This window comes from Podarcis tiliguerta, assembly GCF_965153285.1.
Source record: "Podarcis tiliguerta genome assembly, chromosome: 10".
NCBI classification, from domain to species: Eukaryota; Metazoa; Chordata; class Lepidosauria; order Squamata; family Lacertidae; genus Podarcis; species Podarcis tiliguerta.
Genome location: NC_139543.1, coordinates 48,733,275 through 48,760,756, shown reverse-complemented (window position 1 = coordinate 48,760,756; position 27,482 = coordinate 48,733,275). Strand labels below are relative to the sequence as shown.

The following is a 27,482-nucleotide window of genomic DNA, read 5'->3' as shown; positions in this document are numbered from 1 at the left end:
TAGTGTAGCAGTCAAGAGAATGAGTGGAGAGTCTTAAGTTCATATTTCAGCTCAGCTGTTAATTTGCTGGTGGCCTCCCCAAACAGCCTGGCCATGGAAATGCTGTCAATTGACAATATACCTTGTATGAAGAGAACAGTCCTTCATTGAGGAAGTGAGCTTATCACGGTGCTTGGATCAAAGACATGAGGAGCCCAGTTTTGGACAGAAGGGCTCCATTAACATTTTTCAGCTGCCACAATTGTTTTGCTAAGCTAGAGAGTTTCCAGGACACCATTGCAATGAGTCAGCTCGGTCTTGAGTTGCAGTTGGACTTGCAAGAGGTTCAGCAGGTGAAAAATGTTTGAGGTGAATCTGAAATGACTGTTTTGGGTTAAGGCCTCTGAAAAATGCAAATATTAGCAGACAAGTTTCACCAGGTTGTTCCAGTTTGGAAAACATGGCCGAGGAAGACAGGGTGACTCACATCCAGCTAGTTCATTTTTCATATGGAGAGATTTGATTAGGATCACAATCCAAGCATCTGTTGGTTCAACATAGATTACATTCAAACTGATTGCAAATGCCAGGCAATGTATTTCTGGGGCAATTTCTTTTTGTTTTTATAAAAATAAGAAGTTAAATGAATTTCTGTTGAACTCTCCATTCTTCTTACCCCCACAAAAGAAAACTATGTCTTCTCTCATGATTTTGAATGTCCAGAATATCTATGTTGTATCCTTGACAACCAGCAAATTCTCTTGCCTGACTCACTCAGTGAGGTCACAACTCATTGTTGGGGAAAATCACAATTCATTAACTTGTTGTATAGGATTTCACTGCCGTGTGGTCTTTTTCAAAATGCTGCAACTGAAAATTCATTGCACAGAGAAAAACACATTATTGCTTGAAATGTAAAGAATCTAATCTGAATGTAGTCTGTATCCAAAAGTGCTGTTGACTGAGAATTAAATAGGACCTGCTGTATCCTACTGTATACACTACAGCAGGGGTAGCCAAGTTGGTGCTCTCCCTATGTTGCTAGACTACAACTCCCATCATCCATGGTCATTGGTCATGCTGGTTAGCATTGCTGGGATTTGGAGTTCAGCAATATCTGCAGGGTATCACATTGGCTAATCCTGCCCTCTATCAATGTACATAGTATGAGTTTCATGTACCAAATTGGACTGAATATAAGCCGCACTTTTTTTTCCAAATTCCGATCGTGAAAAGTTAAAGCGTGGCTTATATTCACAACCTTACGCCACTGGCAAAACGGTGCGTCTCCCCCCTAGAAAGCAGCCCAGGAGCATGGGGCAACGGCACACGTCCTGTCTGCCGCTCCCAAGCCGCCCCCAAGCCGCCAAATTTTAAAGGTGCAGCTTATTTGTGGGTGTGGCTTATATTTGGGCCAATACGGTAGATAATTTTAATGTTTTTGTTTTCTTTTGTAAACTACTTAGAGGTTTTATTACAGTCAAGCAGTATGCAAATGTTGTTAGATGACTGAACTAAAATAAAAATTATCTCAACACCTCCTGCCAGCTATTATGCTATCTCACCATTCCCTAAGATGTGAAATACTGGAAGCTATGTCTAGGCCACCCTTCAGCAACTTCCTCCAAATAACTATAGCTCCCATCACCTGCATTGGGTGGCAGCCCCATATTGAATACAGTGTCTAGTCCTGCTCTGAGAAACTGCAGGGGGAAAGTGTGTCTCTTCATTCAAAACAAGACAGCTGTATTCAGAGTAAATGCAAAAAATGGCAGTACATGGTGTGTCAACAATGGCATTAAAGACCAGGAAGCTCCCTTTGCCAGGAGGTCTGGGCAAGGTGAGCAGGGGGTGGGTAGTTTGTGCCTGTGTCCTTGGTAGCATTCTCCAGACTGCTGGAGAAAGAAGTCTATTTGCTGCTTCATCATTAGGACAATGTATCAATTAGGTTTAAGCCATCTTAGATCTTGAGTTGGGAGCACAGAGGAAATTGTTTCCAAGGTATGGTGAAAAAGACTATAAATCTGAAGACAGATGACAAAAAAGAGGGGGTAATATTTTAATTTACTTGGTTGGTTGATCACTACAAATTAACAGACTGTCTTAATTATCCATATCTCCTTATCTCCTGTTTGCTGTGATCTAATAAATATTTTCCGCATGCAACAACCCACTCACTCCCATTCAAGTGGAGCATTTTAAATCAGATGTTCAAGATAAGCTTGACTCATCTGAACTGAAAAGTTTCTCTACTCCTCATATATGGGGAGCCTCCAGTTTCATAACTCCTGTTGGGTACAGAACAGCTGTGATACTCCTATCGCACACACACAAGGCTATTTTCTTCTACCACCACTGGGGGCAACAGGAGAGACCTGTTAAAAGATGGAGTCCACTTCACAACTTAGCAGCTACATAGGTCTATCACCCAAGATTGTGAACAGAGCAGCAGAGAAGTGCACCCATAGCAGAACAACAGCCATTGATGAGGACACCTGAAGTCTGAAACATAAAGTTGGGTCAGTGCAATGATGACAAATCCCCAGACCTCAGTGACTTCTGGGTCAAATGGAATTAAATGGATGCCTTTTCAGTTTGATAGGAATAATTTGGTTCCATCTGATTTGAGGAATGCAAAGGCCAGGTCCAGCTTAGTTTGGAATTTAAAATCTCCTTCTGTGTTTCCTTCTTCCCACACCATTCTTCTTAATCCTCTAACACCAATGTATACAATTCATCTTTTTCTCTTCCACCCACTGGAGGCTTCTGCTACATTTTTCTTCACTCCAGTCCTATTCAGTATAAAATACATAATGTGCCAAATATACTGTATTGTGCCATTTATTTTAAATGTCACTGGAACTTCCTAATTTCCAGGTTGTTGTTTTTTAAAATCCACCCTGTGCTAAATATGTCAGCCACGTTTTCTCCCTAAGGACTACATGCATAGGCTGCTAATATGTGTTTGAACCAGGGATGCTGGCTTAAAACAAACTGGTTTCATAAACCATCGTTTGACAATGGCTTGTTAAAACAAAACATAGCCAAGTTTGCTTTAAAATGAAACCCTGATATGAATTAAATGCTAAGCCAGGATTCTTTACAAATTAGACTAAATTCTGCCAAAGTCTTCCTCTTGGCTATGCAGGATGAGCAGAAGGGATGGGGAAAGCAAATGTATCTGATGCTTCGTTCTGGCTTGTCTAGGTATGTCCACAAAGCACTAAACCATCAACATTATGTGGGAATCAGCCACTGCCTCAGCCACAGATATTGGAGGGTCCATAGGACCCACTCCCACAGTGAGTCCTGTTCCTTCTCTTCTTGTTTATTGCTGCCACTTGCTTACTGTTAGGCAGTGAGCCACTGATCAAGCAGGCAGTGGCATCTACTGATCTTTCTTCATCCACTGCTCCACCACTGACTGAGCCAGAATAAGCAGCTGGTGAACAACCAGGCTGCAGTGGTGAAGAGGAGATACAGGTTGAGATGGCTTTTATTAATGGGTCCTCTGCTGGGCTGTTGGCCCTTGGCAGATGCCTGACCATGCCAATTCTGGTCCTGACATTGGCCCTGAAGCCAGGTAGTGGCAGGTAGAATTTGCATCGCAAGTTGGAAGAAGGGCAATCAAAGAGTGAGATCTGTCTTGAATGCAACGATCAATTAAAGTAGTCAACAGGAATCATTCCTTAAGCATTAAGAATTTTAGACTGTAGCTATCTATTTTGGAAATAGTCTATGACCTGCTTTTTGTTTTAAATCAAGGACTCAGATTTTGTAGGCGCAAACTGCGGGATTGCTCATATGTTAGCCTACCATTCACTAAACTGTCACTATGATGCTGACACAGTTTAGTGAATAGTCTATTTCCAAAATAGATAGCTACAGCAACAACAAAGCCTAAACAATAGTCCAGCTCAAGAGTCTGTTCAGCAGCCTCAGCTTTTGTAGCTGGAGTCAGTCCAGACTATTGCCTAGCTACACCATTGGTTCATAGTACAAACAAGGAAGAAGTCATTCCACTTCCCCCCACACCAACAGAATACAGGAAGGGCAGGAATTATATTAGCTGTTAGGGGCTTCACTTAGAAAGAGGCTGCATTTGTTTTAGAGAACATTTGGCTGTGAGTCCTGGAAGACCTGTTCCCTGCCTTGTAGGCCCTTTTCCACCTGGCCTGGGAAGGTTGGGACTGGACTGACTCCAGCTACAAAAGCTGAGGCTGCTGAACAGACTCTTGGGCTGGACTATTGTTTAGGGTTTGTTGTTGCTGTTATTGATATTATTATTTTTTGTATCTTTATTTTAGATCTTATTATGATTTGTGTGGAAATTTTTTCAATTTGGTTGTGTACATGATTACTGTTTGTAACTACTTTTGTTATGTTTGCAATTATGTGATTTTTTTCATGTGGTAAGCTGCCTTGGGGACGCAGGTGGCGCTGTGGGTTAAACCACAGAGCCTAGGGCTTGCCGATCAGAAGGTCAGCGGTTCGAATCCCCGTGATGGCGTAAGCTCCTGTTGTTCGGTCCCTGCTCCTGCCAACCAAGCAGTTTGAAAGCACATCAAAGTGCAAGTAGATTAAAAGGTACCGCTCCGGCGGGAAAGTAAATGGTGTTTCCGTGCGCTGCTTTGGTTCGCCAGAAGCGGCTTAGTCATGCTGGCCACATGACCCGGAAGCTGGAAGCTCCCTTGGCCAATAAAGCGAGACGAGCACCGCAACCCCAGAGTCAGTCATGACTGGACCTAATGGTCAGGGGTCCCTTTACCTTTAAGCTGCCTTGAGCATGGTTTTAACTATGGAAAGGCAACATACGAATAAAACGATGGAAGGATGAAGGATGTATTTTATCCATGCAAGCGCCAGTGGGTTTGCTTGTGCACAGCAGCAATCCCACAATGGTTTGCATGCACCAAACATTTATTTTCTGCATTTGGGAAGCCCTACTGCAGATGGCACCCTATTGCTGCTTGGGGAAATTTCCTGCATAAAACAACGGTGCTTTTATGCTAAATACAGTACATTTTATTTAATCCTTTCTACCCATTTCCAGAAGGCAGAAGTGCAACAGGCTGGATCCATTCACCTGAAAAGGCTGAAGGTGATAACAGGTTCAAGATAGTTCTGTTTCATCTCTACATGTAGCCACTTTTAAGTGACTGAGGCTGTGACCCTATGCACGCTTACAGGGAAGTGAACCCCACTGACCGACAAATTCTGAGTAAAGGTGCATAGAATTGTGCATTAATGTGTCCAAAGCCCAAGTGTTGGCATTTACAGTATATTTGCAATTTCCTCAGCAAACGAAACTACAAAGTAGCTGGCAATCATTAAAATGAACATTTTCTCCCTCCACTCCCAGTGGCTTTTATTGTAGGATACATCTCGGGTGCTTAATGCCATGAATATGTGGAGTACAGTCTGGCCACTGTGGCATCAGATGCCTGCTTGTTCTGAATGCACAGGAAGGTGCTTTATGAGTGTATAGATGCATGTTTATAAAGCCCCTCTATGCAAGGAGTGACCTATGGAGATCTTTGCACATGTACATCAGGACACATGTAGCGCTTCATCCCGCATATTTTGAATGTGTGGACATTAGCTGTGGCGCACAACCGCAAGAGGTGGGGAGTGGGGTTTCCTGCTCTGTTTCAACATGTGGAGTGAGTTGTCTGAACCTGCTGTTATATGCATCGTTTATAACATTGCCCAGTTGCTTAAAGGGGCATCCCTTAAGTTGCATTGCGGGAAAACATCCATTTCGTTCTCTCTGACCCCATGCAGGATTAGTTAAGTCATAATTAAGCAGTTTCAACATTACCTTTAGATCAGACACATCCCGGTAGCACTGTTCAGAGCGGGTGTGGTCTGACAGCTGCACATTCCAGAAACAAGGGAGCTGGTACACAAGAAAGGGGTTCTGTTTGATGACTGCATTGAAGATGTCCTGCCAGACAAGAGAAGAAAAAATTGCCACTTTGTGAAAAAACACACACAAAGTTTTCAGCCTTTGGAAAACAAGTAAAAGTGCTGACATCTTTGTTGTTGTTGTTGTAAAGACTAATGGATACTATGAGGCTCCCCCAAAAGCCCACATAATCATACTTCAGACCTAACATTTCATGCATTATAAGATGCCAGGTGGCAGTCCAGTCCCAATAGCATTCAACAAAAAGAGAGGATGGAATACAGACAAGCTTGCCTTTGAAGTCCTAGGTTGAATAGTGTCTCTTTTGGTCAACGAATTTCAATCTAAACTCAATCTAAAGCTGTAGACCCGAAACAATATGCACTCTGGAGTAGTCCCAGTGGTTTTCAGCATACTGTTCTTAAGAAAATTGGCTTCAGAATGGCAGCCAAACTTGGCAGGAGTTTTAAAATGGACTTTGATAGGTTTTGAATCAGAACATTAATCGCTCCACATCTCTGCATCCCTTCTGCAAAATGGGGGGTAATGAGTCTTCTCTAACTCCCAGCTGTGCTGCGAGGATAATATCCTTAATGTCTGTGAGGTGCTCAGATTGTATGGCAAGGGATGGAAGAGAGGGAGGTGGTTGCAATTGCTGGAGTCAGATGAAATCATAATGACTGTTTGCTGAACTGAGAATGACAAAACCAGTAGAGAAGGAAATAGTATTTCCAGGCTTCGTAGAAGCCTGTAGCCTTTTGTTTCAAAGGAAGAAAATGACATGCATCTCTTTAAAAAGAAAAATGTGCGTGCGCAGTAGTGGAGAAAATGTTAGTTTTCTGAAATCACAGGATAAACAACCACCAACAACATTCCTCAAATGCTCAAGAACTAGTTCTCCATTTTTTAAAACCATCTTTTCCGTTTTAGTTGAACTGGGTAAAATAGACAACACTGGGGCTGCCAGTGCAAACCATCATTCCTCTCCATCCCCAGGATGCTCCTTGGAATGAGGCAATGTCATGATGTAGTTCTGGGCCATTCTGTGGAGGTGGTGGAGAATAGCAACAGTAATAGTACTAGTAATAATAGTAATACTAATACTACTACTACTAATAATAATAATAATAATATTTATTATTTATACCCCGGCCATCTGGCTTGGGTTTCCCCAGCCACTGGGAGGCTTCCCACAAAATATTAAGATACAATTGTCTGTCAAACATTAAAAGCTTCCCTAAACAGGGTTGCCTTCAGATGTCTTCTCTGAGCTCTGAAAAACTACAGTTATACCCCACAAAAGGAAATTAAGAATCAGTGCCAGTGCCCCTAGATTTCATTCCTCCCATCTCCCATTGTGAACCAAAAATTAGCAACCAAAGACTTTCAGCTCAGCTCAGCACTATCTTAGCAGGCAGCAAAATCATGAGATTTATGGAAAGCTGCCCTGCATGACTAGTAGGCTGCATTTGGCTTGATGGGTTAGAGCTGCATGGATCTAAGTGTACAAGAGACATCTGGCTACCACAAGCTGTAAATGGCCCAGAGGTTGCTAACTTCTAGTAGGGCCTCCTCTCGTATGTAACTCCCCAGTCCCTTTGATCTGTGCTCCATGATTGTCCTACAGGGTTAAGGATGGTAAGGGCAATGGGTTTGGCTTTTTCCATAATGACATTCATTCTGCATGGAAAGCTCTCCATGGCAAGGTTCAATTTGCTGCTGACTGGTTTTGGCTTCTTCAGAATGTTTTCTGTGCAGGCTTCCAATTACAGGTTTTTAAAATCCAGTGTTTTTCATTGTAGAGGTGCCATGGATCTGCAAACTTCTATTTCATTTGTAAGCCGTTTTAAGATTCAAGTGAACGGCTGAAAATATGGCACATAAATAGGTAAATAAACTACTGAGCCTCCGCATGTACAATACTCATTTTGAAAGTTCTCACTCTGAACACCTGCAGCCTCACAAAGGGTGTGATTCTTGAAAGCTCACTTCTAGTATTTATGTATTTTTATAAAGCTGTGGTTCCAATGAAAGGTACTCATTCATTTATTTGATGTTTACAAGCAACCCCACCATCCTGGAAAGTTGGCGTACCTTTTCCATGCTTCTATGCACCTAATTCCCAACATGTTTCCAGGGGAATCTTTGCAGCAAAGAACCATCATTGGCTAGGAAAGTTGTGTCAATTTTCTCTCTCCCCACCCCTTACTTACTCTCAGAAGCAACCTCTGTGCCATTACCTTGAACTGCACACTCACCTGGTCAGCCAATGAGGTAGAGAGCATGCTCATTAGCTCTCTTTCAGCGGTGAGCCTCCACATCTGCTCCCACTTCATCTTGCGCAATTTATCCAGAAGTAGCAGGATGACCCCTGGAATCAACAATGGCAGCAACAACAAATGCAAAGAAAAGAAAATGAAAACAGGGAGAGCAAAGGCTTTCATGTTTCAGTGCTGCACTGGGTAATAATAATAATAATAATAATAATAATAATAATAATTTATTATTTGTACCCTGGCCATCTGGCTGGGTTTCCCCAGCCACTCTGGGCGGCTTCCAACAAAGACCAAAAATACACTAAGATGTCACACATTAAAAACTTCCCTGAACAGGGCTGCCTTCAGATGTCTTCTGAATGTCAGGTAGTTGTTTATCTCTTTGACATCTGATGGGAGGGCATTCCACAGGGTGGGCGCCACTACCGAGAAGGCCCTCTGCCTGCCTAGCTTTGCTTCTTGCAGTGAGGGAACCGCCAGAAGGCCCTCGGCGCTGGACCTCAGCGTCCGGGCAGAACGATGGGGGCGGAGACGCTCCTTCAGGTATACTGGGCCGAGGTCGTTTAGGGCTTTAAAGGTCAACACCAACACTTTGAATTGTGTTAAAAGCAAGCACTTCCTTTAAAAATGGGAACCAGCCCATCATTTTGCAGAAAACAATGAACAGAGGAAGAGAAAGAAACTATCCTGATCAGAACACAACCAGTTTTATTGCTGTTGTTTTGTTTTAAAAAATAAAGAATTAGCTTAATAATTGTGAAACTTTGGACCAAACTTGTTAAGTTAAAGACACTGTTTGCCAATGTATGCGTTTCCTTTTAAAAGAAGCAGGAGAGGGGTAGGAGCTACTAAAGTGGTGGGAAGCACCATTGGGGGAACCCCCAGGGGAAGAAGGCTCAGAGCCAGGAGCTGGTCGTGGGATGATGATCAGGGTTTAGAGAGAGAAGAAGGAACAGACTGGGAGGAGGAGATGCTGACAGAAGAGGCAACAGGCTGTAGCAGAGAGCAGTTCAGATTTTGAGGCAAAAGTGGGGACTGGAGAGAGAGACAGGCTGCTGAAGAAGCCGGGGAGTCTCCCCTTCCGGCTGAGACCAGCTCTGCTCCCCTCCCCACTGGTGTCCTAGAACACACAGAGAAATGAAACGGGCAGAGCAGAGGGGGGTTGTGTGCAGGCACTGCCTGAGACTGTGTGGGAAGGACCCTGGAGAGGAGGACTCCTAGTGGGCACTGGGAAGGTTGGGACCTTCAGTCCTCACAACTGCTTCATTGGGGTAAGACCTCCTAGAAAGAGTTGCTGAGACCACTAGGCTGGAGCTGTGGTTTGTTTCCTTGAATAAAGAGTTAATTCCATTGGCACCATGGGTGGTTGTTGTTGTTGTGTTGTTGTTTTTTGAAGCTGACATATACATGACTCCGGCTCCTGACATTAATCATTTCCCCCTGCACAGGACTGATCCCAAAACATTTTCCTGCTTGAGACAGAGCACTTAATGACATTCCTGCCCCCTGCCACTCAAATCTAGGTGCCAAGGCCTGAGAGGGGTTGTTTTGGCAGCTGAAGCAGGAAATCCCACAAATGCCTCCCCCCCCCCCGACAGCATGACTGCAATAATGATCAATTAAACAAGTTACAATTTGCTGTTATTTCATGACAATTGGCAGCAGTTTGGCCCAATGGTAGGGCTGACCCCCCCCCCCCACACCATTGTCCCAGTGAAAACCCCCAAATTCAAAGCTCCAACTTGCCTCCAAAATGAAGCTGTCACTAAGCAACCGACTTCCTCTCCCTCTCCACTTATCACCCCCATTGCAAAGGCTTTCGAGAATGAAGCACCTTCCCATTGCATTATTATTATTATTCATTATTATTATTTATTGAATTTATATGCCGCTGTGTACCCAGAAGCCTCAGGGTGGTTCACAGAAAAGATCAACATAAAAACCACAATATGAAGTGCACATGAGGACAAACGGAGAAGACTAAAGTAGTTAAAATCTATTATGGTGGACTGTTGCAGTGATGACAGGGTTAACACAGAAATCAGCATGCAAAACAGGCTGCAGTCTATTCATTATACTCCAGTGGGTCTCCTCCCTCCCAGCTGTTCCGTACATAGCTGAAAACCAAACTTCAAAAAGCAGTGGATGAAGGTGATATACTACAAACCCTGTATCTGCTTTCAGTGAAACCTTTAAGATAGAGTCTCAGGGGACTGCCTCAATAAGAAATACCAGTGGACATAGATAAGAACCTCATTTTGGGGAATGGTAACTGCTTGTAAGTTGCTAAACAAAAAATGGTCCTGATAATGGCAGCCTCTAATGCAAGCAGGAACCGTCTAGAGGGATCAGCGATAGGCCCTCTCTCGCTTAACATCCTCATTACTGCAACAAAGGAGCGATAAGAAACAGAATATAGTTAAACTTGGAGATGCTGTAAAATTAACACATCAGGATAATAACCAAGGAGCAAGACAGGGGCTATAAGCTGCAATCACCTGCAATAGGTGAAATACCAAGGGTAGGGGGGAAGAACAAAAGCAGAAACCAAAGGGGAATGCTAAATCAACAACTTCTGTCTGTCGAAAAGGACAGAAGACATCCAGAAAGGGTGACTTAATCAAAAAGGCTTCCTAGGTAGGTTGTAAAATTATATTCACAGGAACTTATTGCAACCTCCATTTCATGTCCTGTCTCAAACTACATTGATTAAGAAATATGTATTCTGAACCAGTCAATCCACTGGCTGGGTGAACCACAGGTGGTTTTTACAGAGCAATCCTAGACATGTATACTCGGAGGTATGCCCTATTCAGTTCAGTGTGACTTACTCCTCCGTAAGTGTGCACAGGATTGCAGCCTTATTGACTCATCCTATTGCTAAAAGTTAAGGTGGTGTTGTTCGCTCTTTTTTATTATAAAGATTGACATCTAGTATGGCAGATTTTTTTTTTGTCCAGGAGAGAAAAATGTTCCCAAAATTGGGGGAGAAAGGTTATGGATTTAACCTGGCACTACTTCTCAACCAGAATCTATTGCCAACAGAAGAATTTGTACAATAAAAAAGTGCATTTAAGTCACCTCCCCAAGTGCATTTGAATGACATTTTTCACAATGATCCATCTGGTATTGAAGCATTCCATTATATCTTCTTTGCTTTCCTGCTGCAAGAAGTCATCAGAGGAGGAAAAGGTCATCACCGTGCCCAAAATCTGTCCTGATGAAATGCTAGCCAACCTCTTTTCTAACTGGCACAACTGATTTTCTTTCCCCCCCTTTTTAATCCCCTGAAACATTTGCCTGGAAAAAAGAGCTTTAATCCTGTCAGGCGTTTGCATGTGTGACTGAGAGTGAGAAAAAGTATTTGTGGCCACGAATACCACCAAGGAATGATTGGCTGAGGCTGAAGGTCATTGTAAAGTGGAATCTTCCCATCATAGATAGATAGATGATAGATAGATAGATAGATAGATAGATAGATAGATAGATTAGATAGTAAAGTAACAACTCCCCTCCCTGTTGTGGATTACCTCCAGACAGCAAGAACTTTGGTTATAAGAATAAGGTATAGAGAGAGGAATAAAATAAACCATCCCTCACTCAGACCCTTAGGATGTGTAAAACTGGTTTTACATTTACATTTGAAAAACAGGAAAAATGATCTAATAAATACTTATTTAAGAGAGTGCTGTGGGGGTGGCATTTATTGTTATTTCCCCCCTCTGTTTCTCCATTCTTCTCCCAGGCTGGCAGATTATGGTGTCACAACTAAAGAGATTAAGGGGTTATCAACAGTGGCAGCTGAGAGGCAAAGACTGGAAGGAGACCAAACACAAAGGCTGAAAAATGCAACACTATAAGATATTTGACTCAAGAGCATCTAAAACAATTTCAGAATCATTATTACTATTACTATTACTACACAGTGGCATGGACATTTATTTAAAATCATCCTGGAATGGATGTGTAAATGATCCCCACTCTTAATACAAAGAAAGGATACAGTGTTTTTGAAAATATTGCCGAACCATCCAGGGTTTGAACACCAAAAAAGACAGAGATGCAATAAAGGGCAGCTCAGCCTGTTGCAGTTTGCAATGTTTACTTCTAAGAAGGGCACAATTTCTATCAGTGTTAGCAAGATGAAGGAGTGTATGCCACGGGGATGAATTTATTCTATTCATTTCATATTAGCAGCATCAAAAAAGGCCCCCCAAAACTGAAGCAGGCAATAAAGGAATTTTTGCTTTCTAGAAGCCAGGGCTCAAACTGGCATTCTCTCCAAGATTCATGACCCTCACATTCGTTAAGAACTGCATTCAGCTGTGGGAGTGTATGTGACAAGAGTTGCCTCACAAAGTCCTTCCTTCCCCAGAGTCATGCTGAGTGCAATTCAGGCTAGATTCAAGATGACAAACAGCAGAATGCAGGGCAGAAAGGGATTTGTCCTCATCTGTTTGTGCTGGGGGAGAGAGAGAGATGGGAGGTGGGAGAACAGGGGAAATCAAAGGATTTTTTCCCTTCCTTGGACATCTGGCTCCAGTTGCGATCCTTTCATCTTCCAATGACAGCGTAGCAGCATATTTTCCCTTATTCTCCCACCCAGAAGGAAAAGGGGGAAAGTTTGCCAGCACATAAGCACAAAAGAGTGGAAGGCAGATACAAGCAGATCTTCTTGAATTAGCAGGGTGACAACTAGTCAGACAAGACTCATCTAACAAATAAGTAGCAATGTTATAAAGGCATGAAGGTCTCCTGTAATTCATGTTCAGGCCTGTTGCTTGGGGCTATGGAAATGTAGTTACTTAGAGACACTCTGCTTTTAAAAAAACCTTTCTGTTTCTTGGCTCACTCTCCCAGCCTATTTTAGGAAGTACATTAGTATTAATCTCACCAGTGTGAAAGGCAGGAAAAGGTCTTGCCCGTCCTCAGATATCAACCCAACCCTTAACAAAATAAAATAGATTATTTTGCTTTTTGTATCACAGACTGTGCCTACATTTTCCACCTAGAGGAGAACTGAATGGGCTTCTTTATCACTGCAAATCAAAACTGAATTTGCGCCCCAATCCAAAGTTCTCAAAAGAAGCTATAACAGACCCAAAGGACAGTTGTTTGTGTTACAAACCTACCAAGTAGTTGTAAATGTTTACCCCTGTAAATGAATTACCGTATTTTTCGCTCTATAAGACGCACCAGACCACAAGACGCACCAAGTTTTTGAAGGAGGAAAACAAGAAAAAAATATTCTGAATCTCAGAAGCCAGAACAGTAAGAGGGATTGCTGCACAGTGAAAACAGCAATCCCTCTTGCTGTTCTGGCTTCTGGGATAGCTGTGCAGCCTGCATTCGCTCCATAAGACGCAAACACATTTCCCCTTACTTTTTAGGAGGGAAAAAGTGAGTCTTATAGAGCAAAAAATACTGTATACCTTTGGGGGATTCAGCCCCTAGTGGATGTTGCTGCAGCTGAAGAATTAAGTAGATTCCATGAGTTTCTATCAGAAATCTAGAATCTACTGTATGCTTTTGTTTTACTACTGGTCTGCTGACTGTAATGGATCGATTGATCTCAGTGAGAGCAGGCTGCTGCCTTCATGCCCTGTTTGTGGGCTTTACATAGGCATCTGGCTGGCGACTGTATAAAATACAATGCTGGACTAGCTAGGTCTTTAGTCTGATCCAGCAGGGTACTTCTTATGCTTTCACTTAGGCTCTCTCTCGCTCTCATCTCTGCCCCCATCTATTATGTAGGGATATTATTATTTAATCGATGTAGGGAAGCAACATGGGTAAAGGGGATGAAAGCATTCAGTAAGTGAGAATCATTGCCACTACTACCGCTACTACTATGTAGTTTCATGGAATCCCCATTATCTATTATAGGGCTTTTGTTCAGTTTAGTCACCAGGACAGCAACGCTTGGCTTTGATGTGCAATTCTTCTGTCTGGGCTAAAATTACTGATGAGAGGCCTCCCATCACTAGAAAGGGAAGAGCACTCCTGAGAATGGAGCAGCATAATTAGTTATATTCTTTGGTTCTTACTTCAAAACATATGCTTCCTTCAGTGTCCACAGCAGGATGGAGGGAAACAAGAATTCTTTTCTACAAGCAATTTAGAGTGCAACATACACATCTCCATACATTTATGCTCTGATAATGGGGTCTTAAATCAAACTACAGTGGCATTATTTCCTCATTTAAAAGTGGGAATTGAGACGTGTCCTCCTCGTTAATGGGATTACTTTATATTCTTCAGAAAAAACAAGGAATGTCAAGAAGTGAACCAGAGCAACAAACCAGTTATTAGCAAAGCTTAAGGTAAAAGGGCCCCAGTGCTTATTGCTTCAAATATACAGTGGTGCCTCGCAAGACGAAATTAATTCGTTCTGCGAGTCTCTTCGTCTAGCGGTTTTCTCGTCTTGCGAAGCAACCCTATTAGCGGATTAGCGCTATTAGCGGTTTAGCGGCTATTAAAGGCCATTAAAGGCTATTAAAGGCTTAGCGGATTAGCTGCTAAAAGGCTATTAGCGGTTTAGCGGCTTAGAAAAAGTGGGTGGGGAGCAAAAAAAAATCTCAAGACTCGCAAGACATTTTCGTCTTGCAAAGCAAGCCCATAGGGAAATTCGTCCTGCGAAGCGCATTGAAAAACGGAAAACCCTTTTGTCTAGCGGGTTTTCTGTCTTGCGAGGCATTCGTCTTGCGGGGCACCACTGTACAAGGCATTACTGTGCTCTAGATCAGGGATGGTGAACTTTGTTTTCTTGGGTGCTGCTCTATGCTCCAGACAATGGTCTGGGAGCCAAAAGTGTACAGTGGTACCTCAGGTTACAAACTTAATTCATTCCAGAGGTCCGTTCTTAACCCACAACCGTTCTTAACCCGAGGCGCACTTTCGCTAATGGGGCCTCCCGCTGCTGCTCCCGCTGCTACCGTGCGATTTCCTTTCTCATCCTGGGGCAAAGTTCTCAACCCGAGGTACTACTTCTGGGTTAGTGGAGTTTGTAACCTGAAGTGTTTGTAACCCGAAATGTTTGTAACCCGAGGTACCACTGTACTTTATTAAACAACCTGGCATTCTCATAAGTGGCCAGGTGCCATAACAAAGCAGCCTAGGACTCACATACCTACGGGACTGCCTCTCTTGGTATGCCCTGCAGAGGACCTTAAGGTCCACAAATCACAACACTTTGAGGTCCCAAGTTGCAAGGTGGTAAGATTGGTCTCAACTGGCCCCGACATGGTGGAACACTCTGTCAAAAGAGACTAGGGCCCTGCGGGACTTGACATCTTTCCGCAGGGCCTGCAAGACAGAGCTGTTCCACCTGGCCTTTGGTTTGGACTCAGTCTGACCCTTATGTTTCGCTCCCCTTAAGGTCTTGATCTATGGGCTACTTTTAAAATGAGGCTGCATTTTAAATTGCATTTTAACCTGTATTTTAAATTGGGTGTCCCCCCCATTATGTTTTTATTGTAATTTTATTGGTGTTGGCCCCCCTGAGCCTAGCTCTGGCCAGGGAGGGCGGGGTATAAATAAAATTATTATTAAATTATTATTATTATTATTACTATTATTACAAGAAATGTCTCCCTTTCTTACAACCTGGAGTCATTAAATATTTTCCTTAATGAAACAGTAGGAAAGGTTTTTTTATGTCTCATTGATTTAGCTGGAAAAGTTCCTTAGGGGGACACAATCTGGCCTATGGCTGCCCAGCTGGCCACCTCTCTTGTAAATAATCTAGCTACACGAGTAATTACATTAACTGCTAAAAAAACCTGGAAACCTCCAAACGTCATGGACTACAGCTCCCATCATTTCTGACCATTGGCCATGCTGGCTGGGGCTGATGGGAGTTGTAGTTCAAAACATCTGGAGAGTACCAGGTTAGAGAAGGCTGCAATACATATGAGAATGTTAGAAAGAGAGGACTAATTTATCCACTGCAATGCTAATTTACTCACTGTAGGTCTATTTTTTTTCAGAGTAGGCAATGGCTATTCCATATTTAATGGTCACAGAATCATAGAATTGTAGAGTTGGAAGGGACACTGAGGGTCATCTAGTCCAACCTCCTGCAATGCAAGGATTAAATGAATTCCTCCTGGAATTCCATCCCTAAAGTGTCAGACACATTTCATAAACTAGTATAAGCTGATAATGAGATGTGGGGCGGTGGGGGGGGGGGACCTGAAGTTCGCTTGCTGGGTTAAAGCCAGTTTTGGGACATCTAATATGTAAATGTTGTCAGTGGCTCATGACAAACATTATAAGAGGAAGCAGACCTTAAAAAGCTCAACTGCTTCATTAGTGTTCCACTGCTGTCATAATGCATAAAGCTTTCTTCTCAAAGCAAAGTTGATCATCACATTGTCCTGATGCACTCAGACCTCTGGTAAGTTCCATATATTCACCAGCATTTTAAAACAAATCAAAATCAATTAAGTTTTGTGCACAAGCCTATGTGTTAGCAATATGAAAAGAGGTTTCAGAAAGGCTACTAGAATGGATTCATTAAACAAAGATGTGTATTGTTTAATTACTGTAATAGGGATCTTCAGCTATCACTGCCACTTCCACAGTTGCTCTTGCCTGCCTATAGACCTATAACCTGATCTATTCCACTAGTGGAAACCTCAATGGCATAAATAGGGCCTAGGGCAGAGGAGTCCATAGAAGATCAAACTGCCTTTTGATGAAGCAGCACACTGTGTCTTAGTGGAATATTGGCTCAAATACTACAAGTAAAGAGCGGCTGTCAGTGGATTTTGACTTCAACCTGGGGTTTTTTTGAGATAAAAGACAGCTAATGATGTGTGCCATCCTGTGAAATTTTAATTCCAGTCAAGAATCTAGCTTTCGAGCTCTCCAGAACTCTCTGTCATGCTAGACATTAAACATGGCTGGAGAGAATGGGGTGGAGAAAAAGGTTTGGCAGGTGGCGAATCCATGAGTCTGCATTGGGTAAGTTCTAGCCTACACAACTGTATCTAAATTACATATTTCATCCATTTAAATCCCCAAATCCATTATTAAGGCAATACCTGTGCCACAAAATAGCACGCAAGCCTTCAAACCTACCAGAACACCATCTAACTATATATAGAGAAAAACAATGACTGGCAGTGAATCCATGAATGTGTAGCCTGCCCTGGGACTAATATTATAGTTTTGCTGGGGCCCTGAGGCAAAGGATTAATGAGAGCAAAAGCAGGGACAGTTTTCCTTGGGGAAGTTTTGTAAACTGTTAAATTCATTTAATTGTGCTGATCTGACTTCACTCATGCTTTATTGAAGAGGCAAATAGTCCTTCCTTCCTTCCTTCCTTCCTTCCTTCCTTCCTTCCTTCTCTATTTCTCCAGTAACCATTAGGGTTGACAGTTTCTTTAAAGCTTACTTTTCCATTCTAGTCTAAATAGCTCCAGAGCTTGGTCCATTTGCTTCTCCATTATGGCACCATGATTGATTTGCCTGTGGCTTTCATCTTTCCTCTGCCATTTTCTAGAGATTTCTGCCCCCCCCCCTCCCGCCACCAGTTGTGTTATTTGACAGCTGCTCTAATTTACTGAGCCGGTATCTGATAAGACTTGAGTTTCCTTCACTATTTCTTTACCTTCCTCAAGAGATTTATGTCTTTGTTCTCCTCCAGGAGCATTGAGTCAAATAATACATTTCAATTTTTACTGGATTTCTTTATGGCAGGGTATGCTGACTCTGTCAATAATCCATCCTTCGCTGTCTTCAAGAGGTTGAGTGTCTCACTCAATGACCTCTTGTTCCACATTTTTGAAAAATGTTGTTCCATTTACGGCAACCTCCTATCCAATCTTCTTTCCTTTCACCGGCTTTCCATTCACCTCTCCACCCACTTTTTAGATTCTCCTAATCATACAAGCTGAAAAAGGGCGAGGTTTAATAGATCTGTCAGATACAACTGAAAAAGTAGAAGTATGAGTAGACTAAGATCTATAAGAATGATAATGCATGGGTATGTAAATTTGCAAACACAGAAGAACCACTATTCAAAGTGCACATCAACTATTCTAACATGCAGTGAAGATGCTGCACACAAAGGTACTTAGACACAAAGGTCCCATTTGCTTGAATCTTCTTCTTTTCCTTAAATGAGATATTACACAAATGGGGCCTCTATGGCTACACTTTACCCTATGTGCAATGGTGCATGCCAGTTCCTCTGCCATGGGAAAAATACTGTTGACCAGCTATGTGAATGGGCCCAGCAATGAAGGGACATGAGTCCATCACTCTGTCATAATCTTATTTCTATATATTTTACCGTTGTTCAGAATACCAGCTTACAGAACTGGAAGAAAGCAAAGTCGTTCTAGTTCAATTACCTTGTCCAAATGTAGCACACCACCCATCACCCAATGCTGCCTATACAATCCTTATCATAACATGATGCAATCAGAAAGTAAATGATGTTCAGCAAATTTGCCCCTTGCGTCAGACTTCTCTGTCCCCACCTGTTGCTGGCAACTTCCCTGACCAGGTGCCCTGCCGATGTTCTAGGCCACCATTTCCATCATCCTGGGAGTTAGCAATGTTGGCTGGGGGTGATGTCTAAAACATCTGGAGGCGGCCAGGTTGGTGAAGCATGTTCTAGGTCTACAAGTTTCCCACAACCACTCCAGATCATGGATTTGAATCTGGCTCTCCCTATATTAAGACCAGCACTCCAGCCTGCCACTAGGAAGATTACTGTGATTGAGAAGATCAGTTTAATATGCTCAAGAAGTAGGTGCTACTTTCTCTTTGCTCTGTGCAATGTAAAGGTAAAGGGTAAAGGGACCCCTGACCATTAGGTCCAGTTGTGACCGACTCTGGGGCTGCGGCGCTCATCTCGCTTTATTGGCCAAGGGAGCTGGCGTACAGCTTCCAGGTCATGTGGCCAGCATGACTAAGCCGCTTCTGGTGAACCAGAGCAGCTCACAGAAACACCGGTTACCTTCCCGCCGGAGTGGTACCTATTTATCTACTTTCACGTTGATGTGCTTTCAAACTGCTAGGTTGGCAGGAGCAGGGACCGAGCAACAGAAGCTCACCCCATTGTGGGGATTCGAACTGCCAACGTTCTGATCAGCAAGTCCTAGGCTCTGTGGTTTAACCCACAGCGCCACCACGTCTGTGCAATGAGTGTGGTGCTATTGCAAAGTAACAGAGGAAGCAAACCTTGGCTTGAGTGGGCTGACTTGCATGGGCATGGGATTGAACAGTAACTTCAGAAGCCATGAACAGAAAAAAAAAAGTTTAGTTAATTAATTATCTAATGCAAACATATGCCCTTGTTTGGCCCTACAGACTTCCTCCAGGAAGCATATTCCACTGGTAATCATGCTTAGTCTAAATTTACCCTTCCTGGGAAAGTACCACTGACTTTCCCCATGGGAAACACCTCAGTCATCTGGATGTGAATTCTGATTGGCTTGGTAATGACCACTCTGCCATTCTGCAGTAGTGAAATTATATTGATACGTCTGGTAATGACTCAGTATTTGAATTAATTAACATTTAATGAACCCTCTTTCCAGTACTATCATTAAGGTAATCATCCTTTGTGTTAGAGCTAATGTCCATCAGGAAGCTTCTCTCCTATAACTGTGCTTCCCACACATCCCCAAACTATTCAGCCATCTGGATACTCCAGAGAGCTACTCTACATTCCTTCTCCAAGCCTGCCTTGCCCCGTGGATGGCTAGGGGAGCACACCTGCCTTTCACTTAGCTAGATACTGTCCCCTTGCCGCCTCGCCTCTCAGATGTGTTTGCTATTTTCTTCAGGTTCATCAGGACTCTTGTATCATCATCATCATCATCATCCCATCTTTTCCTCCAAGTAGCTCAAAGTGGTGTACACGGTTCTCCCCTTCCTCAGTTAATCCCCACAACAAACCTGTAAGGTAGGTTGGGGCTGAGAGGAAGTGAACTGGCCCAAGATCACCCAGTGAGCTTCATGTCTGAAAGAGGATGTGAACCCTGGTCTCCCAGGTCCTAGTCCAACACTCCAACCACTACACTTCTATTTTTTAAAAAAGTAGGAAACAAAAGCAAGTAATGTCCCTTCATGGAAATTGCTTCTGGTTTTTTGTTTTTTTAAAAAAATTACATTAGGAGACTTCTCAGGAACCCAGGGTGGTAGTCAAACTTTGACTTGAGGTCCCCCTTTTTTGCCTGAGCCTGTGGTGTCTGTTCAGGAAGCAGGAAGCTGATATGCTGAGTCTCTGTACTGGAAGGACGGGGCGCCCAGTCAACTGAACTGCTGTAAGGAATCCATATGCCGCAACAATATCAAATAAGCAGGTCACGTTGAAACTCAGAAAACAATAGCTCCTTACTCTCCCTTCTTTGGAGCAGGTAGCTATTGGTGTTCATCTTTTCCTCTAATCTTTACCTTTCTTAGTTTCCAAATCTTTATATCTTTCTGTCTTTGCATTATCCAAACCCCAGCCACCTGCATTTCAGCATTCCCTTGTAGCCATCCTGCTCTATTTATTGAAACTCCATCTTTTCCTACTGTTCTCAAAGAAATAGTTTTAAGCTATTGGCCCAGGCAAATGTGGGTTTGGGTAGCTTGTGTAACAACTAACCATCTTGTTATTTTAAATGACTGAATTGGAGCTTCAAGCCACAAAGCCCTTTTACTCACTGCCCACAATTTTACGTAAATAAACATTTTGCCTGAATTCATCTTGACATGTGTTATTCCTCACTAATCCCCTCTAGTAAATGTAATTGACATTTATAAATTGGTAATGGCACATGGTGCAATAACCACTGTGGCATGCATTCATCTTCAGATTAAAGATCCTCAAAGGTTTTGCTTCCTTGAACTCATGTGTAACATATGTATTCAGGTACATGTGTAAACAGAAACATGAGCAGTCCTGTTAACAAGATGCTCTGCCACACATCATTGCTTTACTAGCTTAGCCCAGACTATCGAAGACCAAACAAGAAGAGCAACCTTACAGTGGTTCTGAACATAACCAAGCTGTAAGGAATGGTTGCCTCCAGAGTTGTAAGAGAGCTCACAGAACACTTTTCTAGACATCCTTGCAGTATCGACTAACAACTAAGGTGGTATGAAACAAAAGGGCACCCTCATTTCATGTTGCAAATTATGAAGGGGCATGGAAACAATCTGAACAAATTAATGTAGACCAGAAGTAAAATATTAAAAATATGAATGTCAATTTGGATGTAGAAACATGTGGCAAACAATCAAGAGGAGAACAGCTGTTAAAATTGAAAGTGAGTGACTTTTTTTAAAAGTGATATTGAGATGGGGAAGGAAATGACAGAGAAAATATAAATGGTAGTTTTTGAGTATTCATAATTTTTAAATTTCAGCTGGAACTTTCAAATCTAGGAATGCAGATACTTCTATTTCACCAAGTGAATCCTCCTCTCCAGCAACTGAGTGCAGGAGGCAGGGAAAAACCCCAACCAAAGTGCTGTGAAATGAACTAGCATATAGTTTAGACAAGTTATAATGCCATTAAGTACAGGTTTAGGTAGAAATGCAAGAGAGGATTTGGGCAGCCCTCTCCGTCAAATACTTTCTGGCTTACATCTGTCTGGCTATGATGGTCTTCAGGTGGGATACATTCTCCTGTTTTTCAGAGACTGCTCATAAATTGGAAGAGTCAATGTAAAGAGTCAATGTTAACTTGAGGGCAGAGGGTCTCTCCCTCTAAATCACCTGATAAGAGGTACTGGCAGGAGCTGTGGGAAGGAGGCATCCTGTTCTCTCAACTTGGTCCAACATGCCCCTGATGGCAGGGATTTATAGCCCTTCCCTCATTTCATTTCACTAATCAGAGTTTTTCAGTTAGTTCTATGTTGCAATTTGGCCTACCTGTGTTGTAACCTCTCCCAAGGGCTGGCCAGGGACGGTGGTTCTTCCAGAGGTTCCCAAGGTACCAGTCACTCTGGTTCTCCACTAAACCAAGAACCTGCTGGCCTGGAAAACAAAAAACCAAGGACAAACTCTTAGGAAAGACAGGCAAGCACACAAATGCCAGAGGGACATAATGCACGTAGAATGAAAACATGTTGCATGGCATTGTACCCGACACAAGCCAATCCTCCTGTTTAGGAACCAAATCAGCCCTGTTCAGAGGCTTCTCTGAATGCACCCAGCTAGTCCTGTCCCCTAGACACTAATGCACATGCTGGCCACATCCCCCAGATGGAGGGGACCCTATGGGCATACAGATGTATGGAAAAACCCCTTTTTCATAAGACCACTCGGAGCCTATTTAATGCCTCTGCAATCCCTAAAAGAGAGAGCTAAATATCCTCTAGCCTAGACCTTGGCTTAGGAAGGGCTTAATCATCACAGAACGCAAAGCTTTCATTATATTTACTCCCCTGCCCAATAAGCCTGCTTTTCTAGCTCCATAACCTCCTTCAGAATCCATAGATAACAAAGCTTACCTTGGTCCCCATTATTCCTCACATCACAGACTCACAACCTTTGCCACCCTCTTGCTGGTCTCTCCTACCTCTTATAGCAGCTGCTGGGGCTTGGGTGCCCTGGCACCTTGCCCACACCCATTTCCTCAATGCCAAAATCATGTTCTAGGGAATCAACATCAGAACCAAACTTGGCAGAATTTCCATTCCAATCCCTTATAGGCTGTATGTACATAGGGCTCCCTCCTCAGGGACATGAATCCAGATCAACCAGAAGTGCAACCAGTGCATGAGTTGGTATCTGGGGGTGAAGGTAGCCAATTGGGTATTGAATGCCTGAGCAGGTCTATCATGAGACACTTAAATAAGGCACTGTTTCATGTTTTATTTACTTATGTTTGTATGACACATATTCGACAGAATTAAATGAATAGCAAACATATTAAAAAGATGAAGTGCTTAATAAGATACAGTACTAATCAATAAGGAACTTAGTGCAATCTGCCCTGGAAAAGGCTCAAAAGGTGGGCTATATAAACTCTTCGAATGAATCCATAGAATAAAAGTAAGTTTTACACATATGCCCTCCAACCAGACTAAAAGTTAATACTTTGATTTTAACCAAACCTGTAAAATCTCTCAGTCCGATAGCATCTAAAAGTGTTCATTCATCATCTCTCAAACATTTCCCTAGTAGGATCATTCATATCTGTATTACATATCTGTAATTCTCCCATGTGTATGTGGAAAAAAAGTCAGTATTAACTGTCTCATTTTGCCTTGGAGACATTATTATCTCTTAGTCCAAACTACCTCACAGGGTTCTTGTATGGATAAAGTAGGATACACTCATGGGGGAAGGTCCAGGGCATATCATTTTCTGAGGCAAATATGGTGCCTGTCGCTTTCTATATGTACAAAAGCAACTGGCAACTGAATCCTACATAAACTATGCTGATGGGGTGGCATCCTCCACTGTACTAGAGGCACCTGTCTTCCAAGAGAACAGAATGACCAAGGGAATTAGGAGGAACAACCTGGCAGCTGCCACTGTTGTTCTACTGCCTTCCCACAACAAACTGTTGCCTGAGGCGGTTGTCTCACTTTGCCCAATAGTAGGGGCCAGCTCCGAAGTTCATATCCACTGTCATGAGCTCCATGAAAGAAGAGCAGAACAGAAATGAGGCAAACAAAAAGCCTTAGACTTATGTCTGGCTGGCCTATGGTATCAATGATTTTCATTAGAAAATATCCCCCAAGGCAAACATGGTAAGATGAAAAAACAGCAAAGGCAGCAGTGCCTTTATGAAGACGAACTGAAATGCCACAGGATTATGGTAAGTTTTCAAGTTCTCTACAATTTTTCATCAGGCAAGATGTTACACAAAAGCAGGGGCTTTGTGGTGGTGGGGGAATGAGAAAAAGAAAACCGGGTGAGTAACACTTTTTAAAACATGCAAAAAACCCAGATTCCTTCCAAATCCTACCCCCCACATTATTTTTACTTTGCCCTTTGTATCTTCCAAGCCTTGAAGTAATTTATCCATGCTGGATAGTTACCCCTTATTGGTCCCTGAAAACTGCCACTGGCTAATGCCCTAATCCCCCCTTCGCCATTTAAATGTTTATTACAAAGGATTTAACTTGAAAATATTGACATTTAGAAGGTTTCCTCACAGCTTTCTATTTTATTTCAGAGAGAGGAATCATATGGCTGCTTATTATAACGTCACACAGCTATGTTAGGTTATGTTGTTCTCTGAAAGAAGCCTCCCATTGATTTTGCTGTCTTAAACTCAGCATGGTAAATAATTGGCAACAGTGGTGAAACGCCTGGACTTAATTTATTTCTATAAGCATCCCAGACTCTTAATAAGTGTGGGATTAATATTTTATCTTTAATTGAACTTGTTTCTTTCTTTTCATGTTTGCCAACATGATATGCTGAATGAGAGGTTTGTTTTAACATTGTTCTAAACTATGGAACACTTTTGAACTCCAAGGTCAAATAAATATGTTCATGCTACCAACTGTGATTTGTATTTGGACGGAAGGCACAAAACACTGTTGAACTGCTCAGGGTAAATAAGGTTTGGCAATATAAGATGCCTAGATAGGATATCAACAAGGAACCGTATGTAAGCTATTTTCTTTTTGAGCTTTTCGAAGAAACAGTGCAGAATAGAGAGTGTGTGTTTGACGACAAATTCTTACTCTAATCCATGTTGATTTTAAACAAGATTATTTTGCTTTCTTTCACTTTTTTAAAAAGGAAAAAAACCATTCTGGAAGAACATAAGACCTGTAAGATTGTAATTACCTCTAGATGCTTAGATTAGTTCAACCACCACGAACCATTTTGCTTATTTCTGTGATTATAAATTGTTTTAAACTATTTTTAATATTGTATTTTAATGTTGCAATCTGCCCTGGGATCTTAGGGTTAAGGGCACGTAAATAACAACAACAACAACAACAACAACAACAACGTCACCATAGGAATATAAACAGCCTGTTTAAAATATACGATATAATTAGTTAGTGAAAACACCGGGTGGATCCAGAAATAGGTTAAAAGTGCTATAAATAAGTCAGAAGTTAATTTGTTACAACAAAAGGGGAAAAAAGCCTATGTAAAAATCCATAGAAACTATTTTTGCTCTCTGGTGCCATCTGGTGTTAGATGTTTATAACACATTCAAAATGTATTATTTTGACGAATGTAACTGAGTCCACCATGTATTATTTCTTAAAGCTATATGAGAAAAGCTCATGAAGGCAGGTTTACTATCACAATGGAATGGTCAATATCAAGGGTGTATATCACCTTTTTATGAAGCCCACAAAGTAAAATTATTTTGAACGTCCCACAGAAAAGCTAAGATATTTATCACCAGGCACAGAGAAGGAGAGGAAGGGGGTATACTTTTGTCACTTCCAGCTTTAAATGGAGAATGACTTGACTGTTGTTTAGTCGTGTCTGATGCTTCGTGACCCCATGGACCAGAGCACGCCAGGCACTTTTGTCTTCCACTGCCTCCCGCTGTTTGGTCAAATTCATGCTGGTAGCTTCGAGAACACTGTCCAACCATCTTGTCCTCTGTTGTCCGCTTCTCCTTGTGCCCTCAGTCTTTCCCAACATCAGGGTCTTTTCCAGGGAGTCTTCTCTTCTCATGAGGTGGCCAAAGTATTGGAGCCTCAGCTTCAGGATCTGTCCTTCCAGTGAGCACTCAGGGCTGATTTCCTTAAGAATGGATAGGTTTGATCTTCTTGCAGTCCATGGGACTCTCAAGAGTCTCCTCCAGCACCATAATTCAAAAGCATCAATTCTTCGGCGATTAGCCTTCTATGACTTAACTAGGGTTCTCCTATTGTAGCTCCTTTGGGAGCAGCATTGAAGTAACATCATAAACTGTTCATTGTTTCTCACTGTTCTTTGCAAGCTGACTCTAACAACTTTGTGGAGTTATCACTGGTTGTATTTTTTGTGTGTGACCTTACCTTTTATTCCTTTCCATACCAATCCCATCTCTTGTAGCCTTTTTCTTCTTCTGTAAGATCGTACTCGCTGTTGTTTGTCTGCCTTGCGTGTTATTATTACTAGGTAAATCATTTCCCTTCTCTAGCAGCATTTAATTTCATTTCAGTGTTATTTGTAAGTCTGCGTTTGACTGATTGTCTGCGAACATAATATAGTAGCTGTCTGACTCTGTCTCTGTGTTTTGTGCAGTGCGTCTTCAGTGTGCGACTGTCAATTGAATTGTGCAGAAAACAAAGAAGACTCAAACTGTTTTTCATTCATCAAAACTCATTAAAACCTACAGTGTGTAGAGCCTTCACTTATCCTTCTGTAATTTTGCAAGGCAGGAAGCTTACCTAGGGATTACTTCTTGCTGCTCTGCATGTTAGGGCATCCTTTTCTGGAACACACATACACTACTCTTAAAGATTCTCTACCGAAACCCCTTGCATATTTGTCTGCAATCTGGAAGGCTTCAGCCGCTCTGAAAAATATTCCATACCTGTAACTTTCATTCCATTCTCTCTCTGTTTGTGAACTACTGGGCAAAGGTAAGGTGTATACCCTTTCATCTTCGCACTTTTGCCTCTGGTCTCTCCTATTTGCTTTATATTTAAATTTTTATATATTGCTCCCTCACAAAATATGAAGGCAATGCACAGCAATATAAAAACATTTTTTAAAATAAATAAACAAAATAAAAGCAGCGCAGTACTATGACTGGCATGCAGACCCACAGACAATTTTCCATAAAGGAATGTCGCCCTTGGATTGAAAACCATTCCCCATACTAGGTTATAGGCCGGACAATGATTTGGTTGCCTTTGTAGTTGATGACCTTTGTGTCATGAATTCTGCTCATATTGATCCAGAGCAGACTCCAATGTGCAGTTAGCAGAGTCAAAACTTAAAACACGTTGTAGGATTCCCCCAAAATAGACCAGAGGCAAATTAGCTTTATCCAACAGAGTTTATTGAAGACAAATGAGCTTATAGGTCACAAATCCATACATCTTCAGGATTGGCACAGTTCATAAGAAATCCAGTTGCAGCAGATTTAACTTGTAATAGGACTGAAACCTTAACGCTAAGCATACTATATACAGAACACCACACCAGAGGGAAAGAGAGACAGAAAGTGAAACTCAGGCTCCTTGACAGAAAGAGGTAACAGAACCAGTTTCAACCAGCTGTTCAGCTTCTCTGAAAGAATAACCAAAACATTAGGAACCTTCTGCCTGTTTCTAGGCAGAATAGAAGCTTGCTTGTTAGCTAGAAACTTCCAGCTTGTATCACACAGAAAGCTTCCAGAACCCTCTTGAATTAATCAGAATAGGAAAGATCTCTACACTTTAGAC

General features: G+C 42.2%; 1 protein-coding gene across 1 annotated transcript in view; it reads right to left on the bottom strand.

Annotated features, from left to right (window-relative positions):
• LARGE1 (LARGE xylosyl- and glucuronyltransferase 1) overlaps positions 1-27,482 on the bottom strand; it is a 307,888-nt gene that overhangs the window by 47,419 nt on the left and 232,987 nt on the right. The window contains exons 7-9 of the mRNA XM_083400742.1: positions 22,045-22,149; positions 8,146-8,258; positions 5,801-5,926 (exon numbers count right to left, since the gene is read on the bottom strand). Coding sequence (XP_083256868.1) covers positions 5,801-5,926; positions 8,146-8,258; positions 22,045-22,149 — 344 coding nt within the window. The remainder of the gene's footprint in view (positions 1-5,800; positions 5,927-8,145; positions 8,259-22,044; positions 22,150-27,482) is intronic.